The sequence below is a fragment of the Mus caroli genome, chromosome 19, assembly GCF_900094665.2.
Source record: "Mus caroli chromosome 19, CAROLI_EIJ_v1.1, whole genome shotgun sequence".
NCBI classification, from domain to species: Eukaryota; Metazoa; Chordata; class Mammalia; order Rodentia; family Muridae; genus Mus; species Mus caroli.
The window spans coordinates 37,583,506-37,604,559 of NC_034588.1; the positions used below are offsets into that span (position 1 = coordinate 37,583,506).

General features: G+C 36.6%; 1 protein-coding gene across 4 annotated transcripts in view; it reads left to right on the forward strand.

Moving 5' to 3' along the window:
• Positions 1-20,827, forward strand: part of Znf518a (zinc finger protein 518A) — a 24,442-nt gene extending 3,615 nt beyond the window's left edge. For 3 of the 4 annotated variants that reach the window (XM_021152278.2, XM_029472724.1, XM_029472725.1), the window contains exons 3-5: positions 10,260-10,404; positions 13,922-14,003; positions 14,391-20,814. In XM_021152278.2, coding sequence (XP_021007937.1) covers positions 14,524-18,960 — 4,437 coding nt within the window. In that variant the 5' untranslated portion in view covers positions 10,260-10,404; positions 13,922-14,003; positions 14,391-14,523 and the 3' untranslated portion in view covers positions 18,961-20,814. Of the gene's footprint in view, positions 1-10,259; positions 10,405-13,921; positions 14,004-14,390 lie in introns of all 4 variants that reach the window. The other variant, XM_021152277.1, reaches the window with a different exon arrangement.
• The last annotated feature ends 227 nt before the right edge of the window (positions 20,828-21,054 follow it).

The following is a 21,054-nucleotide window of genomic DNA, read 5'->3' on the forward strand; positions in this document are numbered from 1 at the left end:
GTCCTGGAGAAGTATCTGAATGTCTTGATGTGGACAAAAAGAATGGCAAAAATCCAACAGATCCATGGTGATATACGGAGAGCTATTAAAATGGATTGGAAAATATTGTGTGCCCTTATTAAAAAACACGGTTTAATCTACTCTCAACACAAATATGTCTGTCACTTGTTTGTGTTACTTGGGTCTTGGAATCTTTAAAATGGGTGCCATGATATTTTATAATGCTCATTTCTAAATGCATTAAGCATATACTAAAATACTTGGCAGTCATAACCATATTCTTCCATGAACTTTACCAATAGATTACGTTCTTCTCAGGGTCTTTTTTTCACAAAGGCATACATTTTTATTTATTTAGAAATTAATGTCTGATAACTATATTGAATAGAACAACAAAGTTCAAGCCGGGTGGTGGTGGCGCACGCCTTTAATCCTAGCACTTGGGAAGCAGAGGCAGGCAGATTTCTGAGTTTGAGGCCAGCCTGGTCTATAAAGTGAGGTCCAGGACAACCAGGGCTACCTGTCTCGAAAAATCAAAAAACAAAAAACCAAAAAAAAAAAAAAAAACCAAAAAAAAACAAAAAACCAACAAAGTTCAGAACTTGGTTATTTATCATTGATGTTCCTTCCTTGAGTAACTCCTTTTTATAAAACATGTTTGATGTCTTGCTAGATTTGCATAGTACTTTGTTCCTTCATAGATAATGATGAATGCAGAGAATTTTCAAAACCGTGTTTGATATACTCCTGTGTAGAAAAAAAATCATGACTAGTGAAAGTAAATAAGAAATTGCAGCACAATTACTAAACTAGCTTAGATGATTACATTTTGCAGAATTGATGCTAAGATTAGTATTGCTATATGAGTGTTAGGAAAATAAACTATATTTGAGTTTGAAAGCTTAGGCTTCACAGGGGTCTCATTTCAAGAAGTAATAATAGGTAAAAATAAGTGTTAGCTCTATAGACATTTATTAATGCTGTTTTGTTGATTTTACACATAAAGTATACCTAAATGGTATGCAGTTATCTAGTGTGGTAAAGGCTTTTGTTGTGTCTCCTTTGAAAACTTAAAACAAACAAAAGGTCATTGAGCTAGGGCTATATCTCTGTAGTAGAGTGTTTGCCTAATCTCTAAAGTCAATTTCCAGGTCCCCAATAAACAATTAGTCATAATTCACTTAGAATGATAGTCTGTTTCTTAAATATTACTGATTTTTCTTACCTTTTTGAGAAATCCCTTAGTAACAGACAAATCTTAGAGATACAACCAGTTCAAAAGTGATACTGATATTAAAAAAATAAGTGTTATTTTGTTTAGGTAACAAAATAGATATACAAGGTAAGAAATGAAATTTAAGTAAATATTTGGTTACTTACGTCTCTTGGGGAGCATGCTGGGACGTGCCTTTAACCCCAGTGCTTAGGAGGCAGAGGCAGAAGGTTCTGAGTTCCAGGCCAGCCTGGTTTATATAGTATGTTCCAAGTAGCCAGGGCCACACAGTAAGCCTCTGTCTCCAAAGAAAGAAAGAGAAAGAAAGGAACAAAAAGAAAAGAAAGGAAAAGAAAAAAGAAATTCATCTGGAGCTGAGTACTAAGAAAGACATAAAAGTTAATTTATGACCTGTTTATTAGATGTTGGTGTTGTTTAAGATCATGTCTTTTTTGCCAAATTATCTGACTTTCAAATTTAAGATTAACAGTTTAAGATTGTTAACCAGGGTTTGCAGACTAGTCTTGTAAATGAAGATAGTAAATATCTTAGGCTTTGTGGGTCATATGGTTTCTGTTAACTGCTATCAGCTGTCATTGGAATATGAAAGGTAGTCATAGACAATATGTAGAAGAGCAAGTGTGTCTTGGGCTTGTGTTTCCAGTGAAATTTTATGAAATCGGCTATTAGCCAAATTTGGCCTGTAGGTAAACTTAATGAGACATTTTGTTCCACAAGCACTCACAGATTTGTTTACCTGCTAGCATCAGTGTTATCCCCTGGAGTACTGTAGAGGAATTCTCTGTTCTTTTCTAAGTATGACTCCAGTTTATTCTATACTCCATCCCTCTGATCTACCAAAGTCATTGTTACCATATTTTTTCCTCTATCCCCAACTTTAAAAATTCCTACCAGGATCATTTTCATAGATATTTGTTTATCCTATAGTTTTGCTTATTAAAAACAAAACAGAAACCCAGTGAGTTCAGTTCTACCCATAGATCTTTTGTGGTATATTCCCTCAGGGTTGTCTGTATAGCAGCTTTGTTCCTGTGTCTTGTTCCCATAGTTTTTCCTAAACCTATGGGATTCTGCCTTCCCTATTAACTCCTCCTAAATTGGGCTAGCCACTGTTCCTGGTGATTGTGACATTAAAACCAGTGTTTTATCTCACTTAATGGAAATGATCAGTCCCATTTTATTTACCTTTTTGTAGAATACCACATTCTCATTTAGCTTCAGTATCAATGGATGTTTTTTTTCTACCTCACCTACTGTTCTTGAGGCTTTGGGCTTTGAACTTTTCTGTTTATTTATGCTTTGGTGATTTAATTAGGTCCCCAATACTTAGATACAAACAGCTATATCCTGATGACAACTGAAATTTTATCATGTAGCTAGACCTTTGTGGAGTACTCATTATATAATTTCACTTGAGGGCTGGTGAGATGGCTCAGTGGGTAAGAGCACCCGACTGCTCTTCCGAAGGTCCAGAGTTCAAATCCCAGCAACCACATGGTGGCTCACAACCATCCACAGCGAGATCTGGCGCCCTCTTCTGGAGTGTCTGAAGACAGTTACAATGTACTTATATATAATAAATAAATAAATCTTAAAAAAATAATAATAATAATTTCACTTGAATGTCAGAGATACCTTGAATTGTGCATGTATATAACTGACTTTTTGATACACTTGCCTATTTCTACAGCTCTTAAAAAAAATTCAGTAAATGTTTGACATGCATTTTATTTATATTAGAATACTTATGGCTTATAGTAGATCATATTTATAGTTATTGGAGTTGGAAGTTTTAGCTGCTTTTAGTACATCTCTATATCAGAGAAGATAGGCCAATAAATTTTATAGGTACTTTCTTCAAAATCAATTCAGAACCTGACCATGCCTTCTAGATTCTGTGAGGTCATTATGTTGTATAGGATAATTATAATAGCCTTTAAATTGGTTCTTTAATAATTTCCATTTTTCTCCCAGATCTTCTACTTTTTATATAATAACCCAGATGGTCTCTTTTAAAAGTAGTTCAGTGGCTGGGGAATGTAGGTTAATGGGAGTATAGTTGCCTATCATGTCCAAGGCACTTGCGAGGAAAATTCAGCTCATGTCCCGTCTCTGCTGAAGTAGTTTCTTGTCTCATTCAGAATAAAACCAAATTGCTTAGCATCTTCAGGCCCTATTTCTGTCTCCATGTTAGATCTTTGATTCTGGTCTACATTTCTTCTCTTTTCATGCTTTCTGATCTAGTAATACTGATAGATGAAATATGTTAGGCATACTGCACACTCAGGACTTTGGGACTTAATATTTCTTTACTTAGAATGCTAGCTCTCTCAACTTCTCCTTTCTTTCATTTTGTTTAATTTATTGTTTATAGGCAGTGTTGTACTGTGTATTCGTGGCTGGCTAAAAACTCAGGTTGTAGAGACCACGCTGGCTTCACACTCACAGAGATCCACCTGTCTCTGCTTCTTGGACCCAGGTATCACACCTGCATCCCAGTTCCTCCCTTTGACTTAAGACTTGCTTCTTTCTTTTGGCAGTGAGTGCTGAGGACTGAACTCTGAGCCTTAGTGAGCATGCTAAACAAATAAATATCACTGACCCATACCCCATAAGAACATTTGAAGTGAGAGTTTCCTGATATTGTATTTTAAATTACAACACTCTGGTTTTTCCTTTCCCCCATTGTTTTATCTGCTCTTGCTCCCTTTGACCAGAATAACAGTGTCCTTTATTGTCTGAACAGTAGAATATTAGCTCTACAAGGGGAGGAATTTTTCTCTTCTCTTTTCCCCTATTGTGCTCCTGATTCTTAGAGCAAAAGACTGGCACTAACTTGGTGCTAACTGCAGGCCCAGCACTGTGGGTTGAGCAGCAAAGAGCACTATAGCTACAGTCCTTATTTAGTTCATGCCATAGTGTAGACTTGGAGGGTAAATTAGCAGAGTTAAACAGTGCTAGCACGTAAGAGTTTAATAAAGGCATAAAATAGAGAGTTATTTGTTTATTTTTGAGGAGAGGGTGATTTATAGAAGAGAAAGCCTTGCTAAGTAGGTGATGCAAAGTTAAGAAAGAAAGAATTGAGGAGCTGGAGACTGGTGGCTTGCTAAGATGTTTACAGATGGCAAGTGTGGTAGAAATGACAGTGAAGAGGGAAGGCAAGGTAAGGTGCTGTTGCCTTTTTTAATACTTACAAATACAGATTTGTTTCCTAATAGTCCTTAATTATGTTTAGGTGTGTACATACCTGCATGTGGGTATGCACACTTGAGTGCAGGTGCCCATTCTGGGCCAGAAGTGTCAGGAACCCTGTAGGTGGACTTAGAGGTGGTTGTGAGTCACTTGATACATGTTCTGGGAACCAAACTCACGTCTCAGGAAGAGCAGCAAATGCTCTTAACTACTGAGCCATTTCTCCAGCCTCAGGTATTATTATTATTATTATTTTTTTTTTTGGTCAGGCCCTTGCAAAAAGATTAAAATGTAAGTGCTGGGGTGTTATAGACTGGATAATCTTAATTCCCCAATGTAATGGCATTAGGAGGTCAAGCCTTGGGAATTGATTAGATTATGAAGATATATTCTTCATGAATGAAATTAGTGTCCTTATTAAAGAGACCCTAGGGAGTTTCTTTGCTGTTTCTCTGCCATTTGTAAACTAGGAAGATAATAGCGATGCTAGTGCCTTTATCATGGCCTTCCCAGAATCTGGAACTATGAGAAGTAGATTTCAACTGTTTACATGCTACTCAGTGTATAATATAGAATCCTATTAGATCAGCCTAAATGGACTTAAGGTTCAAGTTAAGGAACTTTGTGACTTATATTGATAGATTATTAACTCTTGCTGAGTGAATGCATTTTACTTTATTGTACTTTTAAAAAAATACTATTTTATGTGCATTGTGTTTTGCCTACATATGTATCTGTGCTTATGTACTTGTGTCCAGTAGCCATAGTGAACAGAAGAGGATATCAGATCTCCTGGGACTAAAATTACAGATGGTTGTGACCTGCCATAGCAGTGCTGGGAATTGATGCCTGGAAGAGCAACTATTGATGCCTCTGGAAGAGCAACTATTGCTCCTATCCACTGAGCCATCTCTCTATCCTTAGAGAATGTGTTTAGAAGAATGTGGTAGACAAGTGGGAAGCATGGATGCCACTTAGGAAACTGTTACTTCAAGTAAGAGCTGATAGTGGCTGGACTAAGGTGATGACATTGAATAGCCAGAGGAGAGTGGGGATACGAGTTATATTTTGAAGCTAGAGTAGATTAAGATTACTTGTGGATCATAATGTTGGTGGTGGTGCCCTCTCCTCCCTACACTTTCTGCCAGACATGGTGGTGCACACCTTAAAATCTCAGCACTGGGGAGGCAGAGACAGATGGCTCTATGAGTTTGAGGCCAGCCTGACCTATGTAGTGAGTTCTAGGACAGCCAGGCTATGTGGAGAGACACTGTCTCAGACAGAGAGACAAACAAACAAGCAAACAAACAAAAATCAGTATTCCATGTAAATTTAAAAATTTTTGTCCACTCATGACCCTTTTGCCCAAGAATTTTTATGTAACTGTGGGTAACAAGGTTTATAAAATAGGCATACAGATTAAATATTTACTGATAGTGAGTCATAAACATTTGTTTTAAAACAATTGTCTGCTATACATGTAGTTTTATAATTTAGCAAAGGCTAAAACAAATTTACATACTAGTATGGTAGATGTGTCTGTTTGTTTTTATATAAACAATTACAATTTGGTTGAAAATTTATACTGTAGGGTGCATCTGATTTTTTTTTTTTATGGTTGATCAATATTTTGATTTTATAATACTCAGTGCCAAGAACACCACTTTGTGTAAATACATAATAGCAGAATTACACTTATGTCTACTTCAGAAATTATTAGAAATTCTGTCCTAATATCAACTCAGGATTCACTTCAATAATTTTTAAAATAATAATAATAAGAAGAAGAACACTATATTATTACTATTCTGTGCATATATGTGTGTGTAGAGGTCAGAGGACAATTTGATGGTTATCAGTTCTTTCCTTCCACCTTCTACTTGTGTACTAGGGGTTGAACTCTAGGTTTGTGCAGCAGTGGCTTTTACCTGCTAATGAAACTCAAATTAGCAATTCAAACAGTTTCTGAAATCAAATATTCTACCCAATACAGTCTAAAGATAATACCAATTAGACACTGAGGAATGGTAAGAGAAATACTAAAAGCTTTTGTCTTCTAATTAAATCATTATATTTCTGTAAGTAGAAAGCTTTGTATGTACAGTGGAAACTGCAGTTCATAACACAAGACTGTTAAATCGGAACTGAGATGTTTCGGGCAGCTTTGGTTGGCATTGTGAGTCTTGAGGATATACTAGTACAAGTGTGCATGTTGTGTGTTCAGACTGAGACTAGTAGGTCAGGCCAAGTAACAAAGGTGAATGCTAATGGAGACACCTTAGATTCATTACACTCTAGATTTTTAAATTAATGGTTGGTTGTTGTGCATTCAGAAACTTCTTACTGTTTTACCTGCATGTATGTATGTGCTCCATGAGTGCATGTGTGGTTTTCATGAGTGTTTTACATATATGTATGTGTACTCTATAGATGCATGTGTGATCCTAGTAGAGGACAGACCCTGGAACTAGAGTTGCAGATGTTTGTGAGCTGCCATTTGGGTGCTGGGAATTGAACCTTGCTCTTCTAGAAGAGCAATTGGTGCTCTTAACTGCTAAGCCATCTCTCTGATCCCTAAAAAATTATTTTAAACTAGGAGATATGGCTCAGTGCCTATAATCCCAGGACTTGGAAGGTAGAGCCAAAGGTGTGCCGGTTTTAGGCGGTTTGGGGATGCAAAGGAATACAAAGGGAAATTGAGCATCAACCCCCTTGCCTAAACTATTTCAGTGACTTCTCTGTGTGATTTAACTTTATTCTTGCATTCCTGTTGGTCAGTGTTGAGAGCTTTGTTGTTCTAGCCTTCTCACCCAGATTTCCTTTTGTTGTTGGGGTTGTTGTTGTGGGTGGGTGGGTGGGTGGTTGGTTGATTTTTGCTTTTTTTCTTTTTGAGACAGATCTTGCTCTGTACACTAGGCTGACTTCTAATTCAGCAGTTGTCTTGTCTCAACTTCCAATGTGCTGGGATAACAGGCATGTTCAGTCATACCTAGCTTGCCTGCTTTGCTCTAGTGTCAGAGAAGTTACTTCATTTGCTGTCCAGGCCTTCTACTTTTTTGAATGTTTATTTTGTTATACTTTGATTGTTTTATTATTTTAACATGGTCTCACTATGTAGCTTAGGCTGGTCTCAAACTTGTCACCCTTCTGCCTCTGCCTTACAGATAATTAGGATTAGATGAACATGCCATTGTTTCCAGTATTTGTTTACTCCATTTTCCTACTTTCAGAGAGTCTTTTCTGTTGTTCTTTCATACCTTTTGTTATAGCTTATTTACCTAGAAAATCAGTTTTAAAATTGGAGTGTATTAATATATATGTCTGTATTAGGAGTTATTTTCTTTCTATTTGGTCTGAATTCTGAGCTATTTTTAGACATTACCTCGGATGTCCAGTAATCAGTCCTTGAATTGTTTGATAATAATTAGAAAGCTGATGGGAAGTTTTGTCTGAATTGATAGATGGGTTAATAAACACAGCATTTGATCCTCAGTCTGGAGAGCTCTCTATGGGCTTGGTCTGTCCCCAGATTCTGGCTCAGTGCTTGTTAAGTTGACTGGAAAAAGCAGAATTTATAAATAAAACCGCAATTTATTGTAAAATGGTAGTTTTTAAACTATAGTAAAAACAAACCATAAAAAAATTAGAAGGGGCTGGTGAGATGGCTCAGTGGGTAAGAGCACCCGACTGCTCTTCCGAAGGTCCAGAGTTCAAATTCCAGCAACCACATGGTGGCTCACAACCATCCGTAATGAGATCTGGTGCCCTCTTCTGGAGTGTCTGAAGACAGCTACAGTGTACTTACATATAATAAATAAATAAATCTTTAAAAAAAAATTAGAAGAAGACACTTAAAACATGAGGAGAGGAGAAGATACAAGTCCACAGAGGTTTTCTTAAACAGCCACTGTCTATACCAGTCTTGTAGGTTGGTGGCATGGTTCAGGAACCATTAGCAGATCATGGTTTAAGGAACATTGTTTTAGTTTAGGAGCACTACTAGAGGGGATAAAGGATATGGATGAGGGGAGGTTTGTGTCTGTTTGTGAATGGTTAATGAAATGCTCTTAATTTTGCTATGATACTCACTTTCTTTCTAATGTGGCCTCTTTCACTTTAGATTTTCTGTTTTACCCTGCAGAGAATACATCTTTAGATTTCTACTGTGGTAGGAAAAGAGCAGTTTCTTATGTGACAGACCAGGTAGGAATCAGATCTAAGACTCAAGCAGCTTTCTCCAGATTTCACTTTGCTTTAGCTTTCCTGCTGCTTCCTGCTGCAGTTGCTGAGTATTTTGATAATCCGTGTAAGATGGATCAGTTCTTCACTTTACCCAGTGTTGGCCGAGGCCCGAGACTAAGAACTGCTGTCATTTTCTGCCTGATAACTTTCCAGCATCTCATGTTTCCCTTTTTATAGTATCTGCAATGAGAAGTTGCTAATTTTTCATGAATTTCTTATGTATTTTATATTGTATATGTTCCTTTAATAATTTCTGTTTGCCTAACTATACTAGTAATGCTGTTACTATTTACTTACATGTTGTAGATTTTATCATAGTCTCTTGATCTTTGTACATTTTTTTCTCACATGAGAGTTTTATAATAGACATAGAATAAACTTTTGGGCTTCTCCTTTCCTCTGAAAACTATAAATGTCTGTTTCATGTTCCATATATCATAGCACTTACAGCTAGCTAATACTGTATGTGTTGAGTTTTTTATTTTCTTCCTACTGGTAATTTTACCTAGCTTTTGGAAAAACTGATTTTAAAAATTCAAGTTTTTTTTTAACCTCAAAATTATTTTTTTTCTCATCTTCTTTATCTCTCTTATAACATTAGCTGTTTTTTCTTTACTGTAATTGCCAACTATAGAACTCTTCCATTTTGAACAGTGATAGTCTGAAAATGATGAATAGAAAAGTTCAGAAATAACCAATTCTTACGTTTCTAATAGTGTGCTACTCTGGGTGATGTGTTGAAGTCTATTATTTCTTTACACCCCAAGATGTAATTATTTCTTAGCCTGCCCATAGTGTTTTATGCTACTTAACCTGCTAGTCATTTGGAAGGTATATTGGTTATCAGCTTGGTGTTCAGAAATCATATTACCCAGTGTACAGTATAGTAGCTGAGTGCTATGCCAGTGTCTGCATCATTTACCTTGCTTTGGGAGTATTGTATCTTTAGGCTTCATACCAGAAGAACTGTGAATATAATTCAGCAAGGTAGCACCCCAGGTAAGGTTAGGGGATATTGTGTTAACTTGATTTTTAAAAGAAAAAAAATTTAGCAGTAATAACTCATTATATAGTCACTTCTGGATAAAAGAAAGAAAAAGAAGTTTCTCTGAATAAAGTGTTTACTTCCTTCTTTGCACCCATCCATCACTTTATCCAATTATTTCTGTTTCTTATAGTTTATTGTCTTACTGTCTGTTCCCCCCCACACACACATACACACACCTGTTGCTTGAGGCATGGCCCCACTGTTTATCAATGGCCAGCCTAGAACTCACTGTATGCTCCAGAGTGGCCTCAAACTCAAAGAAATCTGTCTGCCTTCCAGTCTGCCTCCCAAACCCTGGGATTAAAGGTCCATGTTCCGTCCCTGCTTTTATTTTAATAATGACATCAGTAGTTAAGATGAGATAAAACAAGATTTTCTCTGTTTATTTAAGTAGAAGAGTTGAAATTTGGAGGGGTTTTTTCTTTTTTTTCCTGATATTGACATAACTTCAGAAAATACAGTACTGGATAGAGGGAAATAGCCATTAGTGCAGAAAGGTTCATTTGTTTTTAGTAATGATTGTCCTTTTATATCTCCTGACAGTTGATACTAGCAAGTTCTCATTTTTCCTGGCTTCTGGACTCAGCTGAGAATTCTGGATTCTTTCTTTCTCATATGTCAACCTGAGCCCTCTGTCATCGAAAGAGCTCCAACCTGATCTTTCATTCAAGCTTCCATCTCTCCCAAGGTAGGTTTAGTGGGGAAAGGGAGCACATGATTGCCATTTCCTTACTTTGGATGTAAAAGATAATCATCAAATATTTGTTGATGAGTGTCTCTCTCCTATTGGACTTCTCTTTCAAAATGGTGGTTAGTATCTGTAGTGGCTATTCCTGGTTATCAGCTTGACTATATTTGGAATGAAGTACAATCCAGAATTGTAAGGCTCACCAGTGACCTTTATCTGGAGGCTTGGAGATAGAAGTTTCTGATCTGGATCTTGATATGGAGATCTTGAGCCATAGTGGCTATGGATTCCAGAAGATTAAATCTCCGAGTTTAAGGAACACACCTTTCATCTGGGATTAAAGGTGTGGTGGAACACACCTTTAATCTGGGCTACACCTTCTACTGGAGAGAATATAAGGACATTGGAAGAAGGGAGTCTAGCTCTTGCTCCTTTGCCTGCTTGCTGTGTGAGACTGAGTAACTGCTAGATCCTTGGACTTCCATTCACAGCTGCGACTGAACCATTGTTGGGAATTGGGCTGCCGACTGTAAATCATCAATAAATTCTTTTACTATATAGAGACTATCCATAAGTTCTGTGACTCTAGAGAACCCTGACTAATACAATATCTGAATGTGATACTTAAGCCTGTAGTTCAAGCTCCTCATTGGCAGAAGTGGGAAAATTGCTTGAGCCCAGAAATTTAAGGCTAGCTTGGTCAACACAGGCAATGTAGCTAAACCCAGTGTCACGTGCATTTTACTTTTTTTTTTTTTTTTAAAGATTTATTTATTTATTATATGTAAGTACACTGTAGCTGTCTTCAGACATTCCAGAAGAAGGCTCCAGATCTCGTTACGGGTGGTTGTGAGCCACCATGTGGTTGCTGGGATTTGAACTCCGGAACTTCGGAAGAGCAGTCGGGTGCTCTTACCCACTGAGCCATCTCACCAGCCCCGCATTTTACTTTTTAAATGATGGTTGTTAGTCAGCATTTGCTTTTTTCTTTTTGGTTTTTTCGAGACAGGGTTTCTCTGTGTAGCCCTGGCTGTCCTGGAACTCACTTTTGTAGACCAGGCTGGCCTCAAACTCAGAAATCCACCTGCCTCTGCCTCCCAAGTGCTGGGACTTTAAAGGTATACGCCACCACTGCCTGGCTTTTTTTTTTTTTTTTTCTTCTCCTTTTTCAGTAGGCCATTTCCTATCAAATATTTTGTAATACATTTTGGAATTTGGTTTTAGATCTTTAATTTTTTTCTCTATTATTTTTGTTACTTCATTGGTCAGTTGGTAGAAGGATAAAAGCCTATAGTTTTATTTGCTATTGTGTAGGAAACTTATTTTACTGCTTTTACAAAGGTGTCTTATTTCAGTGACTTAGGACATTGGTAAACTTATGAGTGAGTAGAACCATAATTTAAATAGCACATTTAAAACCAGTTCTTTTTGTTGGTGGAGATGGAAATTGAACTATAATACAAACTAACTTAATAGGTGGGGGGTCAAATTATAATAAAATTCCTGTCCTATGTTACCTGAGGTATCTATAACATAGTTTCTTTCTCTTTTCATTAACCAAAGGTGGCAGCTCTAGTGTAAGTTATCTGGTGGTATTGCTTACACACAAATAGTGGGCATGCCAGGCGTGGTGGTGCACACCTTTAATCCCAGCACTTGGGAGGCAGAGGCAGGCGGATTTCTGAGTTCAAGGCCAGCCTGGTCTACAAAGTGAGTTCCAGGACAGCCAGGGCTATACAGAGAAACCCTGTCTTCAAATACCAAATAAATAAATAGTGGGCATGCTGCAAGATCAAATAGATTTTTCAGATAAAGTTGGAATTTGAGAGCAAATTACAAGCCCTCAACTACCTAAAATATATGTGCTCTTCCTATACTATATTGACATTCAAAATTAATTGACAGTTATCACCTTTAAGTAAAAGCTAAACATTTTTATACTAGTCATTATCGAATTATCTTTTAAGTTGCGTCTGGATAAAGAAGACCATTCAAGTAGACACTCTTATAACCTGGCTTCCCAACAATTCTAGTTACTTTCAGTAGCTTTTCTTATTTTAGGATCCCCAGCCCCTTTATATGACCTTTATTGAACTCTCTCCCACCCCCTTTTGGTAATACTAAAGTTTTAAACATTCCATTCTAGGTTCATGTCTTAGTCAGGGTTTCTATTCCTGCACAAACATCATGACCAAGAAGCAAGTTGAGGAGGAAAAGGGTTTATTTAGCTTACACTTCCACATTGCTGTTGATTACAGAAGGAAGTCAGGACTGGAACTCAAGCAGGTCAGGAAGCAGGAGCTGATGCAGAGGCCATGGAGGGATGGTTACTTACTGGATGCTTCCCCTGGCTTGCTCAGCTTGCTTTCTTATAGAACCCAAGACTACCAGCCCAGAGATGGTCCCACCTACAAGGGGACATCCCCCTTTTGATCACTAATTGAGAAAATGCCTTACAGCTGGATCTCGTGAAGGCATTTCCCCAACTGAAGCTCCTTTCTCTGTGATAACTCCAGCCTGTGTCAAGTTGAGACAAAACTAGCCAGTACAGTTCACTATTTCAAAAGTTTATGAGTCAGTAACTTAGTTTGCACTTCATAAATAGGCTTATCAGATCAAATAGTGACTTTGATGACAATTTTCTTGTTGATACCATCATTGGCAACCTTGTTTTGAAATTTTATTAATGCAACAAAATAATTGATTGAAAGCTTTATGTTTTGAGTTTTTAGAATATTGTAATTTTCTACTAATGGTCATTTCAACTTAAGTCCCTTTTAATATATGAGGAAAGATAAATACACAGTTAGCTCTGTTACTTATAGAACACATTGTCTTTCTGTTCAGAAAGAAGCACAAAAAAATACATGCGGGCAATATATTACAGAGAAAAATTAATGCCTGTAATTCTTTAATAATATTTCCAGTGTATGTTTCTAACTTTGGAGATAAGGAATTTTTAGAACTGCAGAAGTATGCATTAGGATAAAGGCAAATCTATATCATTTCAGAAATATTTATTGTATAAATGTGAGATGGAAGTAGATAGAGTTCCTGTAGCTGCCTTTGGTTTTCTGTTGGTTTGTTTTCGCTTTTAAAAGGAACTATTATTTAGCTTTTATTTATCATTTATTTTTTAATAAGTGCATTACAAGAGACAAAACACAAGAACAAAGTCATCTAGTCATGAGCAGCTCAGCTTGATGCACCCTAGAAATTGTTTCCCTGGTCAGAGCCTGTAACAGCCTTTGTATAGTAGCAAAAGAGTTGAGGTAAAAATTCCACCAGCAGTAAGAATGTGAAATGTTCCGTAGCCATTGGAAGGGGGAATCTAGGTGTTTATGATGGTGTTCCTAGAAAGAAGTCTATGATAAAACTGTAAAAAAAAAAGTCAAGTTGTGAAAGTCTTGTGGTAATACTTTATACAAGAACAAACAAAATCTTATGTATTTATGTTGCTTTTGCATTATTTTGTACATTCCTACCATTTGGTAACAATGCTCTGATTTTCTTCTAGGGAAGCATCCAGTAGTCACTAATATCAGTTCGTGCTTGATGGTGTTTTATGCTTCTGGCTCCCATGAGTGACCTCTAATCAGGTATGGCCCTTCATAAAACTGTCTTACTGTAGGAAATCACACTTAAGAAAATTTGGGTTGAGACTGTCCTGCTTTAGGAGGGTGATATGTTCTTTCATTAAGTCTGTATCTTGAAAGATGTTAACTTGTAACTTGAACAGTCATTTGGCATCTCATGGTGCCTAACCTAAGTGAAAGAAAGATACCAGAAGCTAAAGTGATGCTACTATTCATGTTGTTAGATGAAGCCTCCTTTAAACCTGAGTGTTCTTTAACAGATCATGTCTTTGTGTCTTTAGAATATGTGTTTGATTAGCATTTCTGCTTTGTTGATTCAGAATGAACTTAAAAATATAAAATTTACTTTTAATTCTGTGGTGAAAATTTCAATTCTTTGTTTAATTTTAGGTGAATTGATTTGAGGAAAATCCTGGTTATTTTGAAGATGTTGCAGCTCAGTATTATTTTGTGTTTAAATCACAAATAACTTCACAAGTTTTCAGAACAAAAGAAACGGGATTTTTTTTTTTTTAATTAAATCATGCCCTTTGAACAGACACAGCTATTTTGTGATGAAAAACCAACTATTTTGAAAAAACTTGATACAAGAAATGAGATAGCAGATACTATCGGGTCAGTATCTACACCAAAAATTTCCGAAACTAGTTTCCATTATATACTAAAAGATGTGAACATCTCTTTACCCAAGATAAATATTCCAAATGAAATCTTAATGAAACATGAAGTTGAAAAATACAGACTATTATTTCAGAGTAAACCACAGACTGCAAGGAAGTCTATCAGTGTAAAAACAGTAAGCTGTGCTGAGGAGTGTGTACTGCTTTGTAAATCTGAGCGAGCTGAAGATGAGACTGTAAATATGTCTGCAAAAATACTCAACTTTCGTTGTTCAAAATGCCAGGACAGTACTCAATATAGTCCAAATGATTTGCAGAAACACTTTGAAATGTGGCATCATGGTGAGTTACCTTCATTTCCTTGTGAAATGTGTAGTTTTTCAGCAAGTGACTTCCAGATATTTAAACAGCACCGAAAAACCCATAGGAACACTTTTGTAAAATGTGATATTTGCAACAGTGGGCGTTCATATACTTTATTGGACTTGACAAAACACTTCACATCCAAACATTGTGTTAATGGTAATTTTCAGTGCGAAGAGTGTAGATTCTTTACCCAGGATGTTGGCACTTTTGTTCAGCACATTCATAGACATAAAGAAGTGCACTATAAATGTGGAAAATGCCATCACCTGTGCTTTACCAAGGGAGAGCTGCAGAAGCACCTTCGTGTCCACTCTGGTACTCTGCCCTTCACTTGTCACTACTGTAGCTATGGTGCCATTCATAAAGACCAACTTATCAGACATGTTATAACCTTGCATAAAGAACACTTATATGCAAAAGAAAAGCTGGAAAGAGACCAATATGATAAAAGAGTGGCAAAGACTACAACAACAGGACTTAAACTAATACTTAAAAGATATAAAATAGGTCCAACAAAGACATTTTGGAAACGTAAGACAATTACCAGTGGAAACGATGAAAGTATAGGAAAAAATGCTCAAGCGTTTAATATGGTGAGCAAAACACAAACTAAATCTGAAGACCAGAGTCAAGAGCAAGTAAATGAAGAAAAGGGTGAAAAACAGCACTGTGAGAATGGTGATAAGCCCGTAGAATCGGAGTCAGAAAAGGCAACTGTGCTATCCGCCAGGCAATATAATAAAGCTGACGAGGGAGCGAGTACTACTACTTCAAGTATCTTGAGTGCTGTACAAGGGCCTACGGTGTTACTGGTGAGAAATAATAAGATAACAATTCCTGCTAACTACAGTGCTAAGTTTATGGGCTTCAAGATGGTAGATGGGAGACAGCATATCGTAATAAAATTGTTGCCTGCCAATAAACAGATTTTACCTTCACCAGTTTTACAATCAAACACAGAAAAGGATAGTACAGCTAATTTGTCACCTCAGGCTGTGGACAACACTGGGTTTGCAACTGGATCAACAACCAAAGTGAATGACACAGATTTTGTGAAAGCAGCTCCACCTGCATGTTCATCCCCTGTGCTTGCCAGGAAAGTAATTTCTGAAAAGGAAGCAGCTTTCATATCTGAAAAGAATAATACGCTTCAGATGGTAGATGACAGTAAAAGTTTATCTTCATTGCCAACAACATCAACTACATCAGTGCGTTTGACTACAAAAGTTGAAGCAAGAGATAATGTTGACTTGTGGGAAAATCATAGCACTCAGAGTCATCCAGATGCATTAGATACCTCCATCAATAGTCCAGATAAAGTCAACCTTACTACTAAGCCAAATGCATACAGTTCTGGAGATATGCATAACTATTGCATTAATTATGTCAACTCTGAGTTACCTGCTGAATCCTCCAACTCTTTTGAGTTCTCTAACCAAGGATCATTACCTTTTCATAATTACTCAAAGGTAAATAATAAACGCCGTAGGTTTTCAAGAGCAACACTGTGTGAAAACCTTCAGAAGGAATCTCCAAATAAAACAGTTACTCAGCAATCAACTAGTGATAGCGATACAGCTTCACCACTACTGAGAAAGGAGAGCTCTAACTCAGATAACCTGTTTGCGTCCATCAGCCCTTTAAATGGAACTTTAAAAATAAAAACTGAAATTGAAGAACCATACAATTTAGAAGAAACACAAAACTTTAATGAACGGAGCCTGTTCACTAATGAAAACCAAAATTTATTGAATGTGACTGAAGAACCTAAATGGAATGACATTCCCAGTGCCGGCTCCCCTATGATGCCCCGAATTACATCTGTTTTCTCTCTCCAGAGTGAGCAGGCTTCAGAATTTTTGCCACCTGAAGTAAATCAGTTGCTTCAAGATACATTAAAACCAAAATCTGATACAAAGGAAGATTCTAATAACATTCCAAGTAAAAACCTTCCATTCCATTGTGACCAAACACTTAAAACGTCTGAAGAAGTCGTGATAAAATCTTCAAAAGACTTTCAAATGCAAGACGTCATCCCAGTTCCTTCTGCCAGTGTAGGTGTTAATGTGCCTGCAAATGATCTGAATTCAAAATGTAATGGACAAGAAAAGCAAGGATTGTCACTATTACAAGATGTGAGAGATTCAGAGGTGACCACTAAAATTCCAAATATCATCACATTACTTAAGACTCAATCAGATGCAATAATAACACAACAACTTGTAAAAGACAAACTCCGAACCACAACACAAAATTCAGGTCCTGTATATGTTCAGAATCCATTTCTAACCTCAGAGCAGAAAAATCCTGTTTTTGTTCAAACTCCAAAAGGTTTTATTATACCACTGCATGTTGCTAACAAGCCTGGATTGCACGTTTTTTCTGGAAGACCAGTTCCTTTGGTTAATACACAGAGTGTGCCTGCTACTCTCCTTGTAAACAAGAAACCTGGAATGCTTTTGGCAGCTAATAATGGGAAACCTGAAAGTGTCCCCACGGTGAAGACTGAGAATGTTCATAGTTACGGAACTGTGACTAAGGAACCTTGCAAAACACCTTTTCTGAAGGCAGAACACAACAACAGTTGTCTTACACCTGGACTTTGTTCCAGCATTGGAAATTGTGTGAACATGAAGACTTGCTCAGAGAATACATTGCCATTGAAAGGTTCTTACATTATTAAAACATCAGTAAGTTCTTCAGTGAAAGCTGTTCCTAACATTCTACCTGAGCAGCAGGGCCCTAAGATGAATATCTTGGATACGGTAAAGCAACAGAATGAAAATTTACCAAAAGCATCTCTCTACACCCTCATGCCTGACGGTAAACAAGCTGTATTTTTTAAGTGTATGATGCCAAATAACACTAAACTGCTTAAGCCTAAGTTAGTCCAAAGTAGTACCTACCAACATATTCAGCCAAAGAGACCTGCAGGAGCACCACAGAAAATACTCGTAAAGATTTTTAATCCTGTTTTAAGTATGAGTGCTTTTAATAATCTTTCAGCCAGCAACTCTGCATCGTCATTCCAGAAAGAGATTGTACCATCTAAACCAACTGTACATGGAGAGCAGAGAGAGCCAGAAACTTCTAGAAATGCCTTACCAGTCTTAGTGCATGGTTTGATGCCAGCAAATGAAACTGTTCGTTCTTCTACTACAGCATGCCCAGGATCTTCTGAGGAACCAGTATATATCAGTGAGCGTTCAGAAACAAGAGTTTTAAGAGGTAAAGCAAATTGTGCAGTTGAGAGAAATTTCAATAAAAGAAAGACTTGTAAAAATAAGTTTGCAAAAATTAAAACTCGGATAGATCAAGATTCTGAAACTGCCTTTGTATCTAGAAACAGAAACTGTAAACGAAAGTACATTGATAATTACCAAGAACCTCCAAGGAAAAAGTCAACATTGAATAGAAAAGGTAAAGAAAGGGCTAATGCTGAAGATGTCCAGGAAGCATTTGGATTTAGCAGACCTAGGCTTCCAAAGGATTCTAGTAGAACCTTGAGACTTTTCCCTTTTAGTTCCAAACAGCTTGTGAAATGTCCTAGGAGAAACCAACCAGTTGTGGTCTTGAACCATCCTGATGCAGATACCCCAGAAGTAGAACGTGTAATGAAAACTATCGCAAAGTTTAATGGGCATGTACTGAAGGTTTCATTGTCACAAACAACTATTAATGCTTTACTGAAACCAGTTTCTAACACTTCTGAAACAACTTACAATGACTTTTCCAAGAGACAAAAAATGCTTAAACCTGTTAATTCTGTGAAAGAAAGATTTGTGCTAAAACTAACACTCAAAAAGACAAGCAAAAATAATTACCAGATTGTAAAAACTACCTCCGAAGATGTCTTGAAATCGAAGTTTAACTGCTGGTTCTGTGGTAGAGTTTTTGACAATCAAGATGTGTGGGCTGGCCATGGACAGAGACATTTAGTGGAAGCTACTCGGAATTGGAATATGTTAGAATAATGTACTGTGATTACCAAGGAAAAGATATCTCAGAAGGAAAAAAATGGGTTGGTATAATTCAGGCATTTTCTACATTGGTATAGTTTTGAACATTTCTAAGAGTTGGTTATATTTCTGTGGAAGAGCAAAAGCTTTATGTGTGGTACTTGGAAATACCACAGTTAACGTATGTTTTGAAAGAAAGTAATTAGTACAGACCTTGATTTAGTTGTGTAAAGATGCATATGTGGGACAGAAGGGTAAGGAAATTTTGGACAAGAGTTTTCCCAATTGAATTTAGAGACTGAGTAGAAGATAATGGTGGACAGCCCTTTCTTCTCCCACCAGCCTTACCGAGCTGACAAGAGTTTCTCTGGAGGTGGAGAACCTTCTCACAAATGGTTTCTACTACATATGAAGATGGACTGAGCTAGGATAAAGTTACTTTCTGTTATAGTTCATTTGAAAGGTATTAATTTCCTTTGAAGCTACATCTTGCTGGACTGTAGTTAAACTTGAAATAATGCTTGAAGAGTTTGGGGCAAGTAAATCCTGTTGCTGTTGCTCTGCCCTGTATCAGATTGGAATGCCCTCTCAAGTTAATTGTCTTTTCCTGTGGCTGTCTTCGATCACTGCAGTAAATGGGGCAATCTCCAAAGGAGAAACAAACTTTTTTCTAAAATTCACTTGAACGTCAACATTTTCTTGAATTTGGTCCTATTTTCTAGTGATCCCCTTGCACAGAACTATGCTTATCTGATTGGAAGTGTCCATAACCAAATGGCTTTTTTATCTCCCTTGGTTGGCATCCCCTCAAAATGAACAGAAAGAACATAGAAGCACTTCAAAGAGAATGCTTTTCTTGAAAATTAAAACTATTTTTACAGAGATAATATTTTGAAGCGAGGTTAACAAAGCAGATTATATTTTTGCTTGTGTTTAATTACTGTTCTTACCGAAACATGTCCACATTAGGATAGACCATTTTCAGGATGACCAACAACCCAAAATAGTGTTAATAGTTGGCATTTGAAAACAGAGAAGCAAGCATTAACGATGGACTCAGTAGCAGTTCATTAAACTTGAAAAATTCCTAAGAGACATGCCCAACAATTTCAAAATGGATTATTTTCATAACAATCCATTTACCATATACATTTGCATCAATTTTTTTTGTCTTATTGGATAATGAAGTTAGAAGATGATACTCTATGTAATTTTTTTTGTTTTGTTACTATACATGTTAATGACATTTTCATTGATTAGATCAATTTCAGGGCTTTTTTGTATATAACAAAAATGTACATATTTTTGTATTGATTATGTAAATTTGCACAAGAAGTTTATGACACAAAAAGTATTTTCTTTTTAGTTCTCTGCATGCATTAATAAAAGTGGGTGATTTAAAAAAAAGAAAACAGGACTGTACCCATGTTATTTTATTGGTTTTTATTTCTGACCTTTTTTGTTCGTTTTGGTTGGGGACATACTTTTTTTTTTCAGGGATTAAACACTATTATTAGCAAGTGCCTAAAAATGATGTGAACCGTTTACACATGCCAACTGTAACAGTAGGTCCTAAATGGGCCCATTCCCCTAATAGTTTTGATTTAAACAAAGCCATAAATAGATGCTTCGAGCTATATTGCTATGCACATTATACTTGTACTGTTTTTGTGCAGTTTATCTACTTTCTTAGTGGAATATTTTTTGTATAAAACCTGTTATAATTGTGTTTCTTGAATTGAGTCTGAGTGGAATTGATTGAAAATGCACAGTATATATTGATAATGTACATGATGTTTAAAGAACGGTAAGCATTATTAATTTCCTTGTTCACTGTTAATGAAGGTTTTCTTCAATTAAACTTAAGCTTGTGTTTACATGAGAGTTTCTTTTTTTTTTTTTTTAACTGAGCTAATGGAAATTCTAATGGGAAATCTTTTCCTCCCCTTCTGTCTATTTAATGTCTGAGAAGGCTACAGAATAAACATGGGACTTTTCTTTTTCTTCAGAAATTAATATTTGAACTTTGAGAAAGGTCATATTTAGCATAACATGTCCTTGGCTTTGTTGGGGAAAGCTTTTGATCTTTAGGAACTTTGTTGTTATGAA